The sequence below is a fragment of the Onychomys torridus genome, chromosome 8, assembly GCF_903995425.1.
Source record: "Onychomys torridus chromosome 8, mOncTor1.1, whole genome shotgun sequence".
In the NCBI taxonomy this organism is placed as follows: Eukaryota; Metazoa; Chordata; class Mammalia; order Rodentia; family Cricetidae; genus Onychomys; species Onychomys torridus.
In genome coordinates, this window is record NC_050450.1 from 1,027,665 (window position 1) to 1,050,255 (window position 22,591).

The 22,591-nt window shown below is 45.4% G+C and overlaps 1 protein-coding gene across 4 annotated transcripts in view; it reads left to right on the top strand.

Annotated features, from left to right (window-relative positions):
- Nucleotides 1–327: 327 nt before the first annotated feature.
- Dgcr8 (DGCR8 microprocessor complex subunit) overlaps nucleotides 328–22,591 on the top strand; it is a 31,350-nt gene continuing 9,086 nt past the window's right edge. For 2 of the 4 annotated variants that reach the window (XM_036197280.1, XM_036197276.1), the window contains exons 1-9: nucleotides 328–467; nucleotides 5,073–6,075; nucleotides 6,513–6,672; nucleotides 9,187–9,329; nucleotides 9,456–9,738; nucleotides 10,936–11,133; nucleotides 11,311–11,412; nucleotides 12,403–12,501; nucleotides 15,901–15,983. In XM_036197280.1, coding sequence (XP_036053173.1) covers nucleotides 5,356–6,075; nucleotides 6,513–6,672; nucleotides 9,187–9,329; nucleotides 9,456–9,738; nucleotides 10,936–11,133; nucleotides 11,311–11,412; nucleotides 12,403–12,501; nucleotides 15,901–15,983 — 1,788 coding nt within the window. In that variant the 5' untranslated portion in view covers nucleotides 328–467; nucleotides 5,073–5,355. Of the gene's footprint in view, nucleotides 468–2,968; nucleotides 4,669–5,072; nucleotides 6,076–6,512; nucleotides 6,673–9,186; nucleotides 9,330–9,455; nucleotides 9,739–10,935; nucleotides 11,134–11,310; nucleotides 11,413–12,402; nucleotides 12,502–15,900; nucleotides 15,984–22,591 lie in introns of those variants that run through there. The other 2 variants (XM_036197279.1, XM_036197278.1) reach the window with 2 other exon arrangements.

Sequence of the window (22,591 nt, forward strand, 5' to 3'; positions counted from 1 at the left end):
AAAGCGCCTGCTGGGCTCCACCGAGGCCGGCTCACACGCACGCTCCCAGCGTTCCCCGCACTCCCGCGCTCCCCGGCTCCCGGCAGCCCCCGCGCGCCTCCCGGCGCTCCCCGCGGCCGCAGCCCTGCGCGCGCCCGGCCCCGCCCGGGCCGCAGCCGTTCGTTCCTCCAGACGGCGGCTGGTCCCGCCCTGCGCCCGCCATCGCGCCTCGCAATTGGGCCGCGCTCGCCTCGCGCCGCCGATTGGCGGCCGCCTCAGCCCGCTCCCGGCTCCCCCAATGCGCGGCGGCCGTGCGCCGGGATTGGCCGCGCTCCGGTAAGGCCCGCCCTCCGCTCGCCCGCGCGGCAGCGGGTCTCAAGAGTCGAGAGCTTGCAGGGCCTTGGCGGGTTGCGGCGGCGCCGGGGCGGTGAGGGTCGGCCGGCTGTGGTCGGGCTGCGGGCGGCTCGGGCAGGTCGCGGGCGCCACAGGTAGGTGCGGGGCGCGAGGGGCGCCCCGCGGGCGGCGGGCTCTGCGGCCTGGAGAGGCTGCGCCCTTCCCTTCCTCCCCCCCTTCCCGGGCGAGGCCGCAGGCCGGGGCTCGGGGCGGGGCGCGGCGCGAGGCGGGCTGGGCCACGCGGAGTCGCGGCCTTTGTGCAGCGGCGGCCGGGCCCGGAGCCCGGGCGTCGTGGACGTAGGGTGCTGTCGGCCTGGTAACGAAGCCCCTCGGCCGGTGGGCCGGAAGCCATCGCCTCGCCTTCTGGCGGGAGACGTGTGGGCAGGGACACCTCTCATCCTGAACTCTGCCTGATTTGGCTGTTTGGAAAAGCCGAGAAACCGCACAAGTCTCCACCAAATTGCCCGTGGATGAGGTGTCATGTAGCTTATCAGGATGTGGTTTTACAGTAACAATGAACGTGGTAGAATAAATGGGAAGTGGCAACCTGTTGACAGCGATACCTGTCAAGTAGTGTCATCCAATGGACTTGGGTTGCTACCTGGTAGGAATTTGATTTGCCATCTTGCATGCTTGCATGTACCTCGTTGCTGGATGCACAGATGTCCTATGTAGGATTGTTGACTTATGGAAGCCAATCACTAGGAGGGGCCCACCATCTGCTGGCCCAAACTGGTCTCCCAGTCTTGAAAGTGGCTCAGTCCCCACTGTAAGCCACTACTAACCAAAGGGAGTGAATGGCTGGTCTAGTGAGTGTGGCCTGTATGTTCAAAATACGAGGATTTGCAGGGTGACAAAGGGATTGATGAGGTCATACTGCCTTTGGGTTGGGCAGGAGGCTGCAGCTGTAGCATTGGTCACCACAGCCGTATCTGCATACCAGTCCAGCAAGTAGGAGTTGTCCAGATGTGTTGGGTAAGCCCCATGTAACTAGTGTAAGGGCCCACTGCTTGCTCACAGTCCAGTTGGCAAAGCAAGGTCTGCATCCGTAGGTTCAGTCAGCTGAAGAGCAGTGAGGCTGAAGGGCTACCCTTTAAGCTCCTGTGGCCAGGGGACAGGCACTTCTCAGTGCTTGTCACAGGTTTACCTTGTAGGAAGTAGGGGTTTGATTGGTGTGCCCAGTTTTGGCCTTCTGCTTTCATCATTCCCCTTCCATGTGATCTCTTCTAGTTTTCATGTCAACTTTCCTTGACATCTTCCAAGTCTCCATCTCCGGCGCTAGTCTCCCTTCTGATCCATAAGCTCCTGCTTCTAGCTGTTCTTTTCACTTTGCCGTGGATTGCTTTGACACCCACTAGTTTGACCCAAGCCAAGCTCCAGTCACAGTCCATGCCAGAACAATGCTTATGCCTATCTAAGGTCACCTTGGTGCCTCTTCCAGGCCTTCATGCATTTCTCAGCAAGCCTTGCCACTTGTTTCCAACAGCAGACCTTTTCCCAGAAACCGGAACTTAAAGTCCTGATCCAGGCTACCTGGTGATCCTTTTAATTCTTCCCCTTTCATAATTGTATCCCCACTCTCTGGACATGAGGAATTCTTTAAATTGCAAGATGTTATAAAACTGGGGTATTACAGACTCATGCCTGCTTGTTTGGGTGGCAAAGCAGCTGTACCACTTCCTAGCTTTGTGACCTTGAGCAAGTTGTTTAACCTTTCTGTCACAGTGCTGGGTGAGCTCATAAAGTCCTTAGAGCAAGGCCTGTGTGAGGGTTGACTGCCATTGCTACCCTTCTGTGCAGTATCCCATTTCTCACAATAACAAGATAAAAAAAAAAGTGACTTGCTGACCTGACTTGCTGTCACTTCCTTCACATAGCACCCCAGCTTGGCCACACCATGTCTCTGCCTCAGGGCCTTTGCTTCTCCTCTAGGTGTCTTCTACAGTGACCTCCTTTTACCCTTGCTTCCACCTGCCTATCTGTTTCATCTTTAGGTGGGTACTGGCTGTAGAGCTTAGTGTAGTCTTTTAGAAGCTGCTTCCTGCTTCCCAGGTTTTTTTCCCCTTTGTTCCAGCTAGAATATTTGTCAGCATGTGACATCATAGATAATTTTCCTCTTATTATCCATCTCCCCCGCTGATATGTAAGCTCTGGGGCAAGTGTTTTGTCTGCCTTGTGCTTAACACTTATAAATGATGGATGCCTTATAGAAAGCATTTATTTAGCAAGTAGTTGATTAACGAATTGAGTAAGCTTACAGAGGGAAAAGTCAGAAACTTATCTAGGACTGTCCACTGCTGAGCCCAAGAGCTAAACAATTTTCCTGCTCCTGCAAGATGTGTACTCGTGTGGCTGGAGAGGTGGCTCAGAGTTTAAGAGCACTGGCTGTTCTTCCAGAGGTCCTGAGTTCAATCCCCAGCAACCACATGGTGGCTGGCTCATAACCATCTATAATGAGATCTGGTGCCCTCTTCTGGCATGTAGACAGAACACTGTATTTGTAATAAATAAATAAATCTTTTTAAAAAGAGAGAGGGGGGCGGAGAGAGAGAGAGAGAGAGAGAGAAGCCTAAATACATTTAAAAAAAAAAAAAAGATGTGTACTTGTGGGCCTCAGGGTACTACCTGTACTGTGTATCTCTTTAAAGTCCTGTCCCCTTTAACATTTACTAATGTCTTCATTTATTGTTTTCATTTTGTAGTTCTACACTGGCTCCTTAGCATGTAGCATGCTTCCCTATCCTGTACCACTCTTTGTCTCTAACCCCTGCCTACTTGGGTCTTCTTCCCATTACTATATTTTATCAGAGAAAGCACAGATTTTTGACTTGCTATGATCTCTGAACACCTGCCAGGCCCTTTCCTGTTCTTATTCGAATCTGTTAGAACTAAGTGTGCTGACCAGTCTGTCCTCGGCAGTGGTCCTTGGTTGCCAGGAAACTAGCTTTGTCCCTTTGGTCTCCCTTCTGGCTCCTTAATGATTGCTGCTCTTCTCAGTCATTCCTAAGCACCTTTGATGGGAACACCTTTAGAGAGGTAGTTTGTTAACTTCCCACTGAATTAACTGAGGCTATTGTAGGTTATAGGAAATAAAGTGATAGCATAGTTTGACTTGTCAGCTGTGTCCAGGCCATGGGGTCCTTGTCTATTGTTAGTGGTAGCACCTCTCAAAGTGTAAGTGGATATTCAAATGGTTAATTTAACCTAAACAAGCCTCTGGCTTTTAGGTTGTACTTCAGCAAGGCATAACCACCCCACTTAATCCCTGTACTGTAAGTGCTTATATAGATGATGTCTTCTGTCTCTTTGTCTTCTCTGGGGTCTTAAGAATATTAGTTGTGTAGGTGCAACCAAGCTGTCACCCATAGGCACGGTCGTGTGTGTATATCTGCACCTGCACCAGTGTGCATGGCATGTGCATGTTTCTGTGCATGATGTGGGAGTGTGCATGTATGCGTGTGTTTCTGCGTAGCCTTTCTTTCTGTGGTTTTGTGGCTAGCTCTGATCTGGCTTCTCTGTTTTGTTGTCCCTCTTTACACATCCTCTGTAGCAGAGCTTCCTGGGATTATATCCTTGCCTCTCTGCTATTTCCCTCTTGTGGTTTTGGTGCTTTCCTCCCAGCACATGTGGTCGTCTCCACCAGACTTCTTCAGGGCTCCAGAGTTGTGTGGCCTGAGTACTTGAGAGACAGGGCTGCCTGCAGCATCCCTCTATTCTTCTCTCTAGGCTTCTGCCTCGGTACCACAGTATGTCTGCAGAGAAGCCTTTTTCTTCACCTCCTTTTTTCTCCTTTCTACCCTATAGGGTCTGCAAACATAGACAATTCCTGTGACACTTTCTTATTGTTTCCAGAGCTGCTTCTACATCTTTGTTTTGGAGAACTGTCCCAACACCTGGTGCAATCAATCACCTATACCTGGTATAGCTGTGAGTCTTCTCTATAAGGAGAGTCGATTCCCTCTTGATAGCTCATTATCCTCAGCCTGGAGCTAGGCTCCTGGTGCCACCCAGGACCCTTTCTGCCTTGACTCTAGCTTTCTGTGTTGCCCTGCCTACCCCCCAATATTAGCAGGCTCCCTTCCCAACAGACACCCTCCCTCTACTGGGAATGGATCTATGCTGCCACTCCTGGTGACCTCAGCACGCTGCATCACTGTCCTGTCCACGTGCCACGTTGAGGGCCCAGGAGAGGGGGTCCCTGGGTAGCAGAGTGCCTGGCCATATCTCTGAGGTCCCTAGTGCCACAGAGTTGAGCTGAGGGTCTCGCTTACCCTCTGACTGATCCAGCCCTTGAAGGTGAGTGGATTGATAGCCTGAAGGAGGCCATGCACTCTGTGTTCCTGAAATGGTGACCTCCAGCTGCATGCTTGCTTATCTACTAGGCTGAGTTGTGGGAGTGCTATGGGAAAGTTTAGCTTTTTATTTTAGTCTTAATCCTTTTTGAGCTCTGAGACTATTTTGGTGCCTGTGAAATAGGGATTAAAGTGAATAGTTGATAAAATATTTAATTTAGGGCTCAAAATTTAGATTCTGAGGAAAACTAGTGAAGTTTTTTTTTCTTCTGATACCTAAAAGGCTTTCTTAAAGGCAGTTATCTTAGCCCTTTACTTCATCATAGATAACATTTGACTCTTAGCTTGGTACCAGAGAAGTGGAAGGTTTCTGTCATTTTGTGACAATATTTTTAAATTTCTTTGCAGGTGGAAGAAGAAAGGTGCCAGCCACTTTGGCATGAAGATAGAGTCACTTAGACGTCATTCTTTTAAGCTGAGTGCATTGTGATTTCCAATAATTGAGGCAGTGGTTCTAAAAGCTGTCTACATTAATGAAAAGAGCAATGTGGCCAGCTTGACTAAGCCGCCAGTGTGTGCAGCGCGGGCAGGACGCCACCGGGTTTCGACGGACTTGTGCATGTTAGCAGTATAGATTTATGTAAGGTGGTTTAAAACTCTGGTGTTTTAAATAGTCTTAACTGCTCATAATATGGAGACATATGAGAGTCCCTCTCCTCTCCCGCGTGAGCCCGCAGGAGAAGCGATGATGGAGAACCGAGCTTGCCCCTTCCAAGTGCTGCCCCATGAACAGTCTCCACCACCTCCCCTGCAAACGTCCAGTGATGCAGAGGTAATGGACGTTGGCTCTGGTGGTGATGGACAGTCCGAACCTCCTGCCGAGGACCCGTTCAACTTCTACGGAGCTTCTCTTCTCTCCAAAGGATCCTTCTCTAAGGGCCGCCTTCTCATAGACCCGAACTGTAGTGGCCACAGCCCGCGCACTGCCCGGCACGCACCCGCAGTCCGGAAGTTCTCCCCTGACCTTAAGTTGCTTAAGGATGTAAAGATTAGTGTGAGCTTTACTGAGAGCTGTAGGAGTAAGGACAGGAAGGTGCTGTACACAGGAGTAGAACGCAGCACTCGTGCAGATTGTAGCCTGCTCCTTAGTCCTGTCAGCGGGGACGTGCATGCTTGTCCCTTTGGCGGGAGTGTTAGTAATGGGATAGGCCTAGGGGGTGAGAGTGCAGATAAGAAGGAGGAGGAAAATGAGCTGGATCAGGAAAAGAGAGTGGAGTACGCAGTGCTCGATGAGTTAGAAGATTTTACTGACAATTTGGAGCTAGATGAAGAAGGAACAGGCGGGTTCACCGCTAAAGCAATCGTTCAAAGAGACAGAGTGGATGAAGAGGCCTTGAATTTCTCCTATGAGGTATGTTGATGACCCTTTCTCTGGAGGGCTCTGAGCAAAACCCAAAGAGGTTTGGAAGTGGCATTGTCTTTTGAAATCGGGGAAATCAAAGCAAAATCCTGTGTGAGGTCAAATAACATTAATGTGGAGAAGAGAAGGATGTAAGGAGTTTACATTTCTAAAGTTTCTAGTGCAAAGTTGGGCTAACATTGAGCCATATTTTTTTTCAACCTGAGCCAGCAAGTGCTGCTGAAAAGCCTCTTTGGCTGGGTGTGATCCTGAACCAGGGGTGTTGGTTTCACTTGTCATTTCATCCTATTTGTTTTTCAGATGATGAAATGCCATCAGGGCATACCCAGTCCCCATTGAGGGTCTCTGTGTATTCCCTCACACATGCAAAACTTGTCCTTGGTACAGAAGCATGGAGGGCTGTAGTATCTGAACACCTTGTTTTGCAGGATGACTTTGACAATGATGTGGATGCCTTGCTAGAAGAAGGTCTTTGTGCTCCCAAGAAGAGGCGAATGGAGGAAAAGTATGGCGGAGACAGTGATCATCCATCTGATGGAGAGACAAGTGTGCAGCCAATGATGACCAAGATTAAAACAGTGCTCAAGAGTGAGTGAGATGGTCACAAATCCTGATGCTTCAAGGCCCCAGAAGGGTTTTCTTCCCAAGAATATTTTGGGAGTTCTCTGGTGCCAGGCATCAGTTGGGGTAGAGACACAGGTTTAAGTGTAGAATAGTCATGGGACATGAAAAGGAAACAAATTGAACACAAGTGGACTCAGACCCACAACTCAGATTCAGATCTTGGTAAATTCCATGGAATCCACAGAGAGGCATCCTTGAATGGGGTGCATTAGTGTGTGTTATGTTAAAAGACCAATAATAGCCTACAGATATGGAGGCCAAGTTCAGAGGTAGGGTTTTGGTGAGTTGGGAGGTTATAATTGGCATCCAAGTTTGGTTCTGTTGCAGGTAAGTCAGGAAAGCACCAGAATGAGGCTAATGTTGGTTTCTGGGCTGCAGCATGGCACGTGGCACTGTGGGCCAGAGTGGGAGCTCTGGGAATAGAAGTAGAAGTATTTGGGAGATGTCCAGAGTGACACTTACACCTGCATCTGGTTGTCAGTGGGAGAGCAACCGGTGCACACCCACAATTGTGTTATCAGGCTCTGTTGCCAGTACAGGAAAGTGTAGGACAAGTTACGTGAGCTTCTGTGTGGATTTGGCTTAGTGGCACCTATTATTCTGGTAAGGATGCCAGGATCAGTTTGGAGGTTGGGGGAGGTTAAAAGGTGAGTGGGGCTCAGGCACATACATGAGACCCCTGGAGAGAAGGTGGAAAGTTCTCCTTCTTGAGTTACTGAGGAGATGAGAGGGTCTGCAAGGCTAGGTACCAGATACTGCTGCACATCTTGGTGGTAGCTGAGCAGTAGAGATATGATAGCAATTTCGGACCAAGTGAACTTTGGGCTACAGCTTCTGAGAAGGATGGGTCAGGTGGTCTTCACCTTGGTGTTCCTGGAAGGTTGGCTTTGTGCTCTTCCCATGGTTCCAGGAGTCTCACTTTGAGCTTCCCACAAGGCAGCAGTAGCCCTGGCTTGTTTACCTGTCTCTAGGAGGAATGATACTGGAGCTCTTCAGACAGCTTGGTGGGCTTTGACAGCCTGCTGCCACAGATATGTGGCTAAGATGAACCTGTCTTTTATTGTGCTCTGGTCCACATTCTTCTTGCTGCTGCTTCTGAATTAGCCCAAGGTTTGTGTGTAGCAGCTTCCTTTTGGTCAAGTTTCTGGAAGGAGTACCCATGGGTACATGTCTGACTTAGAGGATTCCCTCTGGCTCATAGTCTGATGGTGGCTGGTGTTGAGCCCTGGGGTCAAAGCTTGGCCCAGTATTGCTCCTGCCATTCTCAGAGTCAAGCACCTTTTAAAAATCAAGGGCCTGGAGAGATGGCTCAGCAGTTAAAAGCATTTGTTGCTCTTACAGAGGACCTGGGTTCAGTTCTCAGCACCCACATGGCAGCTCACAACTGTCTGTAGTTCCTGTTCCAGGGGATCTGACACCATCACACAGACATGCAAAACTCCAGTGCACATAAAAATAAATAAATAAATAAAAAATATTTTAAAAAATCATGTCTAGTTTTCAGGTTTCTTTAGTTTCTAGGTATCAGATTGCTCCTAATACCTGTAAGAACATTTTAGTTAAGTCTTTATATAAGTCTTTAGTTTTGTCATTGAAGAGAGGCAACTTGAAAACAAATCTGGTACTTTTCTTAAAACTGCCAGCAAAGCAAAGAAAGGATTGGAAGCAGTATCTTAAGCAACATATTTTGTGGGATTTTGTTTTGTTCTGGTTTATGAGACAGGGTCTCTGTAACTATAGTCCTGGAACTCACTATGTAGGCTGGTCTCTAACTCCCAGAGATCCACCTGCCTTTGCCTCTCAAATGCTGGGATTAGAGACATGCACTACCATGCCCAGTTGTTTATTTTAAAGACTTATTTTAATCTTGTGTGTATAAGTGTTTGCCTGCATGTATGTATGCGCATGGTAGAGACCAAAATAGGGCATCAGACCCCTTGGAGCTGTGAGTTGTAGATGATGGGAGCCACCATGTGAGTGCTGGGCACCAAACTTGGATCCTCTGCAAAAGCAGCAAGTGCTCTTAGCTGCTGAGCCATCTCTTCAGCTTGTTTTATTGTTTTAAGGTGGTGCTGTGGAATCAAACCCAGGGCTTGGCATATGGTAGTAAGGTAGTGTTATTTAATAACATGTGCCTGGTCACCAGGAACAGTAGTTGGCACATTTGCAGATTATTAGCAAAATTTACTCAGTCCTCAGGTACCTGTTCCTATGGCTTGAGCCGGCTGGAGAAATCCAGTATCCAGTGTTCTCAAAGTGTGGATGCAAAAGCTGCGTGGGGACTATTTGGGGCTTCTTGTGCATTGGTTAACCACGCAGACATTCTCACCTTGCTCCACATACTATCCTAGGGGTGCAGGTGGGCATAGCAGGCAGATAGAAACTTGGCAAGACCCGTAAGAAAACACAATCAGGAGGCATTGTGATTCAATCTTGTGTTTATAAAGGCATTGCAGGATGTTTTTGTGTTCTGTTCAGGTCGTGGCCGTCCACCTACAGAGCCTTTGCCTGATGGATGGATCATGACTTTTCATAATTCTGGAGTCCCTGTATACCTACACAGAGAGTCTCGAGTGGTCACCTGGTCCAGACCCTATTTCTTGGGAACAGGGAGCATACGGGTAGGGAGTCATCTGTCATGGTTTTAGGCTTTCAGTTCTCAGTACTTATCTCCATATGTTGAAGTGCAGTCAAACAGACTCAACGTTGTCCTGATAACCCCTGTTTTGCAATTTTACTATCTACAGAAACATGATCCTCCTCTAAGCAGTATCCCCTGTCTGCATTATAAGAAAATGAAGGACAATGAGGAACGGGAGCAAAGCTGTGATCTCATGCCCAGTGGGGAGGTGTCACCTGTCAAGCCCCTGGGTAGATCTGCAGAGTTGGATTTCCCTTTGGAAGAACCTGACTCCATGGGTGGAGACTCAGGGTCCCTGGATGAGAAGGACCCACTGGGGGCTGAGGCAGCCCCTGGAGCCCTGGGACAAGTGAAGGCTAAAGTTGAGGTGTGCAAAGATGAATCAGTTGGTAAGTGTTCTGAAGAGCTTTTTCCCTCCTTGTTACCTGAGTTCTCACTCCTACCATGTGCTGTGTGTCCTGGTTCATGGTTGTATCTGAGAAGGGAACTTTTGCATGTATAGCTCACATGGCAGACAGGTCTCTCCCCTGCTTTTAAGAGCAGGCCTGAGTGTAGCAGCCTGAGCTCTGCAGGGCCTGACTGCCAAAAGCTTCACAGAGATGATTATGGCAATGCCAACTGGTCTTTCAACGTGACCCATGAAGTCTTGCTCTTTCAGTACAATGTGATCCTGTGACATTGTCTGATGAACATAGAATTAGCCCACAGTCATAAACTCAGCACCAAGGAACTGCCATTCTTCTGTGGTTAGTCCCCTCACTTTTCTTTTTTGCTTTTGTTGTAGGGTTCTGCTTTTTGCCTTTCAAGAACTGAGCAATGCTCTTGAGTTTTGCATTTGTCTTTGGTTATATGCTTGTATTTCTTACTTTGACTTGTGCCTATAACTTAGTTCTGTCCCTTAGATCCCGGGTGGTATCAGAGCTCTTTCAACCCACCTGCTAACTTCCAAAGAGGACTTGGAGCTTTCAGGGTTAGGTTTGTGTGTATGCGGCACAACACAGCTGCACAGCTGGGTGTGGGGTGCCTGTGGTCTGGGAACAACACATCAGTGTAGAAGCCCTGAGGAGGTAGAGAGCCACTTGGATGTGGTTTGTTAGGAGTTTGAAGGGCCAGAGGCAAAAGTGTGATTGTCAGAGAGGTGGTAGACACTTGCTATTGGCAGTCAGGTACTTGCTGTTTGTTTGTGTTTCCCAGCACAATACTCAATACTTAAGGAGAAAAGCCTGAAGACTAGTGGGTTTTTTGTTTTTTGTTTTTATGTTTTTTTTGTTTGTTTGTTTGCTTTGTTTTTATTTTAAACCCCACCCCCACCACTGTATCATTTTCGTATTGTTTTTCTTAGTCCAGATAAAGTAATGATATGCACAGTATTCTGTCCATAAGGGACTTCTCAGAATGATTTGAAGTAGGTGTTAAAGGACCTAATTTTTTTTTTTTTCTTTCCTTGCTTTTGAAAGGGGTAGGGAAAGGGAAATGGGTATCATGTGTCCTGGACTTGTTTAATGGGGATTGTCATTATACACAGGGCTGAGAAAAGCATGATTCTTGTGTTGGAAATGTGGTTCACTGGTATATATCTTGGACAGATCTGGAGGAATTTCGTACCTACCTGGAGAAGCGTTTTGACTTTGAGCAAGTAACTGTGAAAAAATTCAGGACTTGGGCTGAGCGGCGCCAGTTCAACCGTGAGATGAAGCGGAAGCAGGCAGAGTCAGAGAGGCCCATCCTGCCAGCCAACCAGAAGCTCATCACTTTATCTGTGCAAGACGCACCTACAAAGAAAGGTGAGCTTTGCTTGGACCATCAGCATCAGCAGATAGAGCATGCGCTTACCCCAAAGCTACCTGTTTTCTGTAATACAGAGGCTGCCAATGTTCATAGTGGTAAGCCCCTAAAGAGTGACTCAGTAAAGTGGATGGGCCAGGTTCCTGAGTGTTAACTGAGATAGTTTTTTGTCACAGAATTCGTCATCAATCCCAATGGGAAGTCTGAGGTCTGCATCCTGCACGAATACATGCAGCGTGTCCTCAAGGTCCGCCCTGTTTATAATTTCTTTGAATGTGGTAAGTTCAAACCGATTTCAGTCCTTGAAGAGTCTCACATCGTTTTGCTTGTGGCTGGAGGTGGGAGTGAGTACATTGGCCCTGCTGGGTTGGATAGACGTGTAAGGCAGGGACAAAGAGAAGTGTGGTGCAGATAGGTGTCTTATTTTCACCCTTGTCTCAGAGGGAATGGCTCAGCTTTCCTTTGGAGTTTGTCCTATTCCCCACCTTCCCCTGTTTTTTTTTTTTTTGTGTCTTCTCTGCTCTACCTTAGTAGCTCCTGGCTTGTCAAGAACAGTTTGTAATAAAGGTCTTTCTGTTGTACATTGAGTTCTTTCCTCATCTTCCTGTCCTGTGTCTGCCACTCCCACCCCCCAACAATGAAGGAGCCTTGATCTCACCACACTTCCTGACAGCTCTGTCATCGGTGATTTCCTCTATATAGATTGTGAATGCTAGTGTGGTTGCTCTTGGGATCTGAGACCGGGGATCACTCATTTTTTTGGGGGGTGCTGTTTCTCAGATGTCCTTGGTCCTATGCTTTGCCATTCTTTTTTTGTTTGTTTGTTTGTTTTGTTTTGTTTTGTTTTGAGACAGGGATTCTCTGTAGCTTTGGAGGCTTCCTGGAACTCGCTTTGTAGACCAGGCTGGCCTCGAACTCACAGAGTGCTGGGATTACAGGCATGCACCACCACCGCCCAGCCCATGCTTTGCCATTCTTGACAGTCCTCCTTGTCTTTCAGAGACCACATCCCTACCTTGTATTGGGAAGCTCTGCCTTCAGCTCCTGTTTCCCCTTTGGGTCATTTCCCATAGTAGCCCATGCTCTTCAGTCTTCCCATCTGTGTCCTTTGCTGCCTGTCTTCACATCTCCCAGCCTTGTCTGCACATCTCAAACAAGCACAGACATGCGTTATTCAGGGGTATCTTGTCAGGACTGACAGACTTTGTATATGCATGCTTTTCATGTCTTGACAAGTGTGTTTTAAAACCAGTAATTTTAATTTCAAGAGAATCCAAGTGAGCCTTTTGGTGCCTCGGTGACCATTGATGGTGTGACTTACGGATCTGGAACTGCAAGCAGCAAAAAACTTGCGAAGAATAAAGCTGGTAATGTGGTTTGCTTGGTATATCAGTTACTTTTCCTGGTGCTGTGATAGGTCCCCTTACAAAAGCAAATTAAGAAAGAAAGAGTATGTTTTGACTCCTGAAGGGGTACAGATTACCATGGTGAGAAAGGCTTGGTGCAGGACTTTGAGGGTACTGCCAGCATGGCATCTGTAGTCAGGAGCTGACAGTGATGAATGCCAGTGCTTAGCTTCTTTCCCCCTTTTGGTTCAGCCCAGAATCTCATGCCCATAACATGGTGCCACTCACCATTAAGGTGGATTTTTCCCACCTTAGTTACCCATGTCTAGATATTCGTTCACAAGTATGCCCTAGAGGCTAACTTAATTTAGATATTGATCACAGAAGCTGGTAATCAGTATTAAATAGCACATTTAGTATCCAGAGACATGCTGCCTGCTGGGTTTGCCTCACTCTGATTAGCAAGGGGCTGAGTAATGAGTAAGTTTTTAGGGGTGTGGGTAAGACATTTATTCATGTAATCTATTTTTTAATGTTCTTTCTAAAAAAGGGGTGTGTGTGTGTGTGTGTGTGTGTGTGCGCGCGCGCGCGCGCGTGCGCGCGCTTCTTTCTGCATGTGAACTACTTGTGTGCTGGTGCCGTCAGCGGCCAGAAGAGGGCATTGGATTCTCTGGTACTGGAGTTGAAGGAAGTTGTGAGTCACCTGATTATGGGTGCTGGGAACCAAACCAGAGTAGCAGATGCCCTTAACTCTTACTGAGCCATTTCTGCTTCCCTCTACTTTGATTCTAAAACATAATAGTAGTGGTCCATGCCTGTAATTGTAGGACTTGAGAAGCTGCTTCAGGACCATTGTGAGTTTCAGGCTAGCCTTGGCTGTCAAGCAAGGCTGGGGTGTAACTCAGCTTTGACAAAACAGTAATTATATACTTATTGTAATGATTTAAACTAAGGAAGTGAAAAGACAAGCATGAGTTAGAAAGGTAGCTCAGTAGTTCAGAGCATACACTATTCTCTTAGTGGAACCAAGTTTGGTTCCTGTCTAGTTACTTTTCTTCTGCTGACAAAGCACCATGACCAAGGCAACTCTAGGATAAAGCACTTAATTGGGACTTGTGGTTTCAGAAGGTGAGTTCATGACCATTGTGGGAACATGGAGGCAGGTAGGGCAGGCATGGTCCTGGAGCAGTAGCTGAGGATTATATCTGACTTATAAGCATGAGGCAGAGAGCGCTAACTAGGAATAGTGTGGGCTTTGAAGCCTCAAACCCCCCATCCCCATGATACATATCCTTCAGCAAGGCCATGCCTCCTAATCCTTCCCAAACAATTCCACCATCTAGGGACCAAGCATTCAAAGTCAGTAAACTGTGGGGGCCATTCTTATTCTAATCACCGCAATTACCAGAACCTGCATGGGGCAGTTACAAATACCTTTAACTCCAGCTCCAGGGAAATCTAATGCCTCTGGTTTCTGCACATACATACACACATAATTAAAATAAGATAATAGTAGCGGGCTAACACACTTTTCATCCCAACATTCATTTGGAATGCAGAGACAGTCATTATCTCTGAGTTTGAAGCTGGTCTGGTCTACAGAATGAGTTCCAGGATAGCCAAGGTTATGTCTTAAAAACATTTTTTTTTTTTTTTTTTTTTTGTATGTTTATTTTTCAGGACAGGATTTCTCGGTGTGGCCCTGGCTGTCCTCGAACTTGCTCTGTAGACCAGGCTGGCCTTGGACTCACAAAGATCCATGTGCCTCTGTCTCCCAAGTACAGGTATTAAAGGCATGAGCCATTCTCATCCCCCATCTTCGGGTCAGATTTTTATTTTTTTACTTACTTTTTAAGATTTATTTATCATGCATACAGTGTTCTACTGGGGCCATGTGGGGTATGTGCAAGTTTGTTTTGTTATTTTTTATTTTTGGTTTTTTGAGACAGGGTTTCTCTGATTGTTGGAATTAAAGCATGAACCACCACACCTGGCATGCAAGTTTGTATTTAAACAGCAAAATGTGAGCATGCTAAGAGAAAAAAAGGTGGATTGTCACTTTACCACCATCTTGAGGGTTTTTGATATTTATATAGACTATTTCTTGGATTAGACAGTTGTTGCACACCATGTTCATCCCAAGAATACTGGTGTTTTCTTTTAAAAGACCCACTGCACCATACCTTTGCCTTCTGCCTCCATGCATGAATAGACAGCATTTTTGTGCCAAGCCATTTTGCTCAGCGTTGGGGTTATTTGGGCTTTTCTGAGCAGTGGATGCATTGCAGACTAGTGTTAGGTATACTTCTGGCCCTGGTACATACAGGGCCATTCTTGAACTTCATCCTATGGGCATGTTGTCTTCCAGAACTGGTCTCTATACAGAACAGGGGTCATACTAGTTTTCTCAGTCTTACTGGGTCCTAGTGGCAGGGGGAGGATTTCCTACTTGTAAGAATCAGAGGGTGTTCCTCTGTGCTACTTTGTTTTTGTGGCCAATGCTGAGGACAATAAGAAGTCTTTCTGCATCACATTACTGCCTGTCCTCTGTTCAGCTGCCCTTAGCTTGCATATTCTGCCTCTCCAGGAATGCCTTATACCTATTTTGTTAACTTTCTCCTTATGCAGAGCTAAGGATTGAGCCAGGTCTTGACATGCAAGGTAAAGTGCTCTACCACTGAACTAGGCTCTAGCTCCTGCTATCCATTTTAGAAAGATTCAGCCTAAAAAGATTTTTCAGCTCAACAAATTATTGAGACATTGAACAGATAACTTTGGAGATGGGGCCTGGAAGAGGAATGAAAACATCCTCAGGCTTGTCCTAAGCTATTCTTTTTACAAGGTTACCTGTCTCTGTGCTGGGCTTTGTTTCTCTGCCTATTCTGACTATACTTTCTAGACATCTGCACTGCTTGGTCTTTATTATGTGCTTATTTTGCTGGGATGTCTTACCAACAGTGCATTGCTGCATCAGGCTGAGCCATTATTGTAATAGGTATGGCCTGTTCATGTTGTTGTCACCCTCATTCCGCCTTCTTATACATGCTTCTTTCAGAGTTCCTCAGAATTACCCACCTGCCTGTTCATAGTAGCTGGTATCCATGTGTTGTGGTCTGGATGTCTGCTGTCAGGCCTCCTTGGGTCCAGGTTCTCCAAGCCATTTTTATATATACTACAATTTGATTAAAATGTAGATGCGAGTTCCTCCCTTGGTAAAATTGGCATACAAAACTTCTACCATCTCACTGTCCCTTCTTCAGGATGCACTTATTCTTTATCCTCTCCCAATCTACCTTTTAAAGTGCCGTTGCTGCTCTGGCTACGAATGTGGGAGCCAGCATGTAGCTCACTGCTGGCTGGGCAGCATGCCTGGTTTTCCTTTGGGCTCAAGCCCTTACCTCAGACTTTTTCTTTTTGTAGCCCGAGCCACATTGGAAATTCTCATCCCTGACTTTGTTAAACAGACCTCTGAGGAGAAGCCCAAAGACAGTGAGGAACTGGAGGTGAGTGTGGTGATCTTGTTCTGCTGGGAGCTGCAACTGCCATACATCCACTGACCCCCTTGCCTCAACCAGAGGTGTGTGTGCACCATGTCAAGGGTGTAGTCATTAGCCTGTAAGAGGAACTTGCTTGTCTTTGTGAAGGCAGAGGGAAAGTCTTGAAGAATTTTATCCTTTAGTTGAGTATGTATTATACAAATATGGAAATGAACCTAGCAGAGTATGTAAGATTGAGATTGTAGTTGTTAGAGCTGTCTGAAACCCTGTCCTGTGTAAATCTTTGACAATAAATATGGTTCTATGGCTATTCACAGGAAAGGAGTTTCATCTTGATTTTAAATTGATTTCTTTACTTGTCTGGTTTTTTTTTTTTTTTTTTTGAGGTCACTGATCATTTTAAAATCAGACTTTTAAGTTCTTTGGCCTTTGAACCCTTTTGTTATTGGATTCATCTATGATAGAGTCCTGAATATTTTCAGAAATTGTGTTGCCTTGGCTTTTCAGAGTTCTTGTGCTTCTACATTATGTTTTGCATATCTGTCAAGATAGGTATTGCTTTTCAGGTGTTTAAATTTTTATGTAAATGGGAGGCAGGAGCAAGCAGATCTCTATGAGTTTGAGGCCAGCCTGGTCTACATAATTAGTTCCAGGCCAGCCAGTGACTACATAGACCCTGTTTCAAAAAACCAAAACATTTTTTTATTTAAATGGAATTTAAAATTTTATGGGGGTCATTGGTAGACTCTTATTAGGCTTCTTGGAGTCATGTTCCCATTTGCACTAAGAGAAAACAGGCAACAGTAATTAAAAACAGTTAATTTTTTTCCCAGCACTCGGGAGGCAGAGGCAGGTGGATCTCTGTGAATTCGAGGCCAGCCTGGTATACAAAGCGAGTTCCGGGAAAGGCACCAAAGCTACAGAGAAACCCTGTCTCGAAAAAAAACAAAAAAAAAAATTCAGTTTTTGTATTGCATTTTTAAAAATTATTTTTTTGTGTGTGCGGGTACATGCAAGTGTGGAGGTGGAAGAACAACTCTAGGAAATGGGTTCTTTCCTCCTACCATGTGCGTTCCAGGATTGAAACTCAGTCACTCCAGCTTATGTGGCAAATGCTTTTGCCATTGCGCCATCTAGTAGCCTTTAACTATATTCAGCGATGAGGAACATAAGAAAAAGAGAAAAAACTATTGGGGTAAAGGTACAGAAAAGCCATGGCTTGGCTGTGCTGTAGTAGTGCCTGCCTGTCGTCCTCACACCTGGGAAATAGAGGCAGGAGGACCAGGGCAAGGACAGCCTCAGGTCTGTAGTTATTCAAAGTCAGCTTGAGCTACATGAGGTTCTGTCTCAGCTCCCCGCCCCCAAAGGAAAAAGAAAAAGGAGTGACCCCAATGGAGCACATAGAAAAGAAAGAAAGACAGTACACCAGAAGGAAGGACAAGGAAGGGTCCAAGAGAACAGGACAAGATAGAGGATGGATTTTTTTTCTCCAGGCCTGTTTTCATAGGTGAGTGAGGGCTCAAGCAAGTCAGAGAAGGGTTTTTCTTGGGCTGCACTGTTGGTGAAATCCTGTATGTAGGCCTGCTTGGTTATGCAGGAAGTGCAAGAGCTCCCCTCAAACTGGTCCTCTTAGCCTAGCTAAAGGACATTCGCTCCACCTGCACCGAAGAACCTCTGCCTTTGGGTTTGTGGCAGGCAGTTCTTTTGTGCATTTGTGTGCATGTGCTTCAGGTGTGTGTGCGCGTGTGTACATGTACATGCATGCAGATACTAACCTCAGGTTGTGCCTCAGGTGCCACCCACATTCTTGTGAGTATTTTGCTGGCTTGGAGTACTCAGTAGATTAACCAGTTTCAAAAAACAATACAAAACACCAAAGACAGGGGTAGCTTGATATACTACTTACTGGTAATTTTAATTTGTTCTAATGGTTTCTGAAACTCTACTACTTATTTTTGTTCCCCAGACTAGATGATCTTGATAGACCTATCTTTGTGTTTGCTAATTTGACTCTACTAGGAGACACCGCTAGTGTTCATAATCTCCACCCTGCCCTTCCTCTTGTGTTAGGAATAGGATTTAGGGCTTTAGACATGCCAGACAAGAACTCTGTCCCTGAGCCATATCTCCATGCTCCCCCCACCCCAACCCCTGTGTATATGTCTGTCTGGTTTTTTTTTTTTTGGAGACAGTGTCTCACTCTGTAGCCTGGCTGGTCTGGAACTCTCTATGTAGGTCAGGCTGACCTCAAATTCCCAGAGATCCACCTTCCTCTGCCTTCCAGTGCTGGGATTAAAGGCCTATGCCATCAGCAGTTAAGAACACATACTGTTCTTGCAAAGGACCTGAATTTGGTTCCTAGCACCCACATTGGGTCAATACTTTCCGCCTTTCTGGGCGCATTGACTCATAATGTACATATATAATATAAACATAATTAAAAATGATAAAAATAAATAATAAAAATAGAAGCCGAAGAGATGATTGAATACTTGCTCCCCTTGCAGAGGACCTGGATTCAGTTCTCTGCCCGCCCCCCATGTGCTCAGTTCCAGATCTGATGCTCTTTTCTAGCCTCCATGGTCACTATACATATGTGGTATACAGACATACGTACAGCCAAAACATCCATACATACAGAGAAACTGTTTTTGTAAAAGAATATTAAAAACTCAGAAGGGAACTCAAGAACAAGTTTTTGGCATTACAGAGAAAAGAATGGGGCATACAAGCTAGAGGTCTCATCAGCTGCCAGGAGGAGGGAGATGGATAAAGGACAGAGACAGTGAGAACAAGTGAGACAAGGCATGCCAGGACAAAGGAATCTGGTGCCATGGGCCTTTGTTCTGTGTAGGGTTTTTGTCTGTGTGTGTGTGTCTGTCTATCCTCAACTGCTTCTCTACATTTTTTGTTTGTTTGTTTTTTTGACACAGGGTTTCTCTGTGTAGCTTTTGGAGTCTGTCCTGGAACTCACTTTATAGATCAGGCTGGCCTCAAATTCACAGAGATTAACCTGCCTCTGCTTCCTCAGTGCTAAGATTAAAGGCGTGCACCACCACTGCTCAGCCTTCTCTATATTTATTTGGAGCGAAGGTAGCTGTTTTTGTTGTTTTTTAACTCACTATGTATCAATTCAGTATATATGAAAGATTGGATAATGAATGACTAATTGTATCTGTTGCTATCCTTGTTACTTTCTAGTTCTTTTAATTTATTGGTTTATGTATGTGCATCTGTGTGTGCATGAGTATGCAAACTTATTCTCAAGTTGTGTGTGGATGTACATGTGTAGGCCAGAGGACAAATTCATGGAGTTGGTGCCCTCCTTACTTTACTTTGGTTCTAGGGATGGAACTCAGATCATTAGGTTTATGTGATAAGCACCTTTACTACTGAGCCATCTTGCTGGCCCTTCCTTTGGGCCACTTTAAAATCCTGTTACTGGTTCATCTTTAACTTTGCAGTTTGTTACAAACAGCTGTGGATCTTTGTCACAGAAACACCTGTGCTGGCTTATTTATAATCTTAACAATAGAAGGCCAGCTCTTTAAAATGATTTATAGGCAGCTTGGAGAATTTTTCTCAGCATTGTGGTACTTAAAACTGGTCTCATTTCAAAGGAAAAAAACATTATTTTTTACAATCTTTTATTTACTTTTTTGTTTTGTTTTTGTTTTTTCAAGACAGGGTTTCTCTGTGTAGCCCTGGTTATCCTATAACTCACTCTGTAGACCAGGCTGGCCTCAAACTCAGAGATTCATCTGCCTCTGCCTCCTGAGTGCTGGGATTAAAGGCATGCATCACCACCACCCAGCATTTTTATTTTATTTTTTTAAGATGGATTTTATTTGTATGTGTGTCTGTGTGTCTGCCATGTGAGTGCAGGTGCCCAGGGAGGCCAGAAGAGGGCATCAGATCCCCTGGAGCTGGAGTCACAGGCAGCTCTCAGCTGCCCAACATGGATGCTGGGAAATAAATTCGGGTCCTCTGGAAGAGCTGTAAGCACTCCTAACTGCTGAACCATCTCTCTAGTCCCTCATTTATTTATTTATATATTTATTGTGTGGGTATGTACATGCCACTGCACACATGTGGAGTTCAGAGGACTACCATATGGATCCCAAGGAATGAACTCCTTTGCTATTAGACTTGGCAGTAAGTACCGTTACCCACTGAGCTGCCTCAAACCTTCCCCCTTTATTATTGATCGTTGATCATTGATCATTGCCATATTTGCCTCAAAGGAAGCTGGCATGGTACCTGGGAAGGAGATGGTTGCAGAATGACCTTTTATTCCCTTTCTTCCTGTTTAGTAATCCCCTGTTACCCTTAACTCACTGACTGATTCATTGATTGATTAAATTTATTTTATGATGTCAGGGATTGAACCCATGGCTTTGCTAGGGATGTATTTTACCACTGCCCTCTTAACTGCTAAGCTATCTCTCTTCAGTCCCAATTTTTATTATATTTACTTATGCATATGTGTCTGTGTAAGTGTGTATCGTGTGTATTGGGGTGGGGGTTGCCCATAGAGGGTAGAAGAGGTTGTTGGATCCCCTTGGAGCTTTAGTTACAGGTAGTTGTGAGCTGCCTAACATGGGTTCTGGAGCTGAATGTGGGTCCCCTGCAAGAGCAGTAAGTACCCTTAACTGCTAAGCCATCTCTCCAGCCTCTAGGTATGATTTATTTAATTTTGTGCTGTATGTTTTTTGTATGTCTGTGTGTAGATCACAGGTCATCCTTAAATGTCATTCCTCAGATACTGATCATCTTGTTGAGATAGAATCTCTTTCCTGGCCTGGAATTTACCAATTAGAATAGGATTGCCAGCCAGTAAGGTCTAGAAACTTGCTTGTCCTGGTGCTCAGATTGCCTGGCTTTTTTTTTAATGACAGTTGTGAGGTTCAAATATGTCTTCATGCTTGCATGGCTAGTGCTTTACCAACTGAGCTATCTCCAACAGCCAAAGTCTGTGCTTTCTATTGTGAGTAGTTTGGAGTTCTTACCTAACAGTCTGTGTGTCTCGCTTTTTGTTGAGAAGTAGACATTTAAAACGTTTGGCAGCTATGGAAATGGGGTACTCACATACCCACCACACACATACAGCACCACAACCAAGATTAGGTATTGCTGTTAATATTTGTTTACTGGTCCTACTATAACAAAGAAAGGCTGGACAGATTAAACCACAGACATTTAGTTGCCTTCGTTCTTGAAGTCAGAAGTCCAAAATAATGTCAGGCTTGTTAGTTTCTTCTAGACATTGAGCAGAGGCCTACTGGGTTCTAGATTGGCTATCTTCATGTTTGTGCTTTTCCTTGAAGATATGTTTTTTTCTGTTTATAAGGAATGAGTCCTCGAGTAGGGCCCACTCACCCCATGTAGTCACATTCTGAGGTACTAAGAGTTAAGACTTCAACTTGTAAATTTTGGAGGAGTTTATAGTTCAACTTTTAGTAATATCTTTCCCAGATAATAATTGCAAAGTATTATCTGCATTCTTGAGTATTACCTTTCTGTATTTTTATGTAACATGTCTACTAAGTTGGTTCATTTAGATTAGCTGATCATTGGACAAAGATTTCCCTGTACTAGTAGGTCTCTCAGCCTTTGTCTTTGTTAGTAGTTGGAAGTTTTTATCATGCAGATCCTGCTCACATTTTATATTTCTTAGATTGTCCCACTGTGGTGAGTAAACATTGGGTCTTAGTTCATTGCTAGCATGTAGATACAACTTACTGTTTGTGTATTGTGTATTGCTGCTTTTCTAAATTCATATATTAGTTTTTATAGTTCTACTGTAGATTTTTTTGGGTCATCTTTTGTGGATGCTTAATAAGAAATGTCCTCCATAAGCTCAATTTAGTCCTTGGTTGGTAGTTTTGATTGGAGAGGTTTAGGAGGTGCAGCCTTGCTGGAGTTAGTACATACCTGGATGTGAGCATTTAGAGTGTATAGCCTTGTCCTACTTCCAGCCTACTCTTTCTGCTCCATGCTTGTGTTTGAGATGGGATCCATGTCTCCTGTCAGGATGGATGCTTATCTGTAGAATTGTAAGCCCCAATAAATTCTTTGTTCTATAAGTTGTTTTTGGTTATTATGTTTTAGCAACAGATAAGTAACTAATTCATGTGTGTATAAGATTGTGTTTCCTATAGTCTTTTATTTTATTTTATTTTGGTTTTTTGAGACAGGGTTTCTCTGTGTAGCTTTGTGCCTTTCCTGGAACTCACTCTGTAGACCAGGCTGGCCTCAAACCCACAAAGATCCTCCTGCCTCTGCCTCTCGAGTGCTGGGATTAAAGGTGTGCGCCACTACCTCTTATCTTGCCAGTCTGGATGTCTTAACAGCCCTTGGCTGTTGTTGAATAGAAATAGTAGATATGTTTGTTCCTCATCTCAGGGGGGTAGTATTCAGTTCTTACTACCCAGTGTGGTATTGTCTGTGGGGTTCACAGATAATCCTTATTGGGCTGAGAAAGGTCTCCTCTGCCTCGGTTGCATTTCTTTCTTCCTCCCTCCCTCCCTCCCTCCCTTCCTGCCTTCTTTTTTTTTTTTTTTTTTTTTGTTCCATTTTTGGAGACAAGGTTTCTCTGTGTAGCCCTGGCTGTC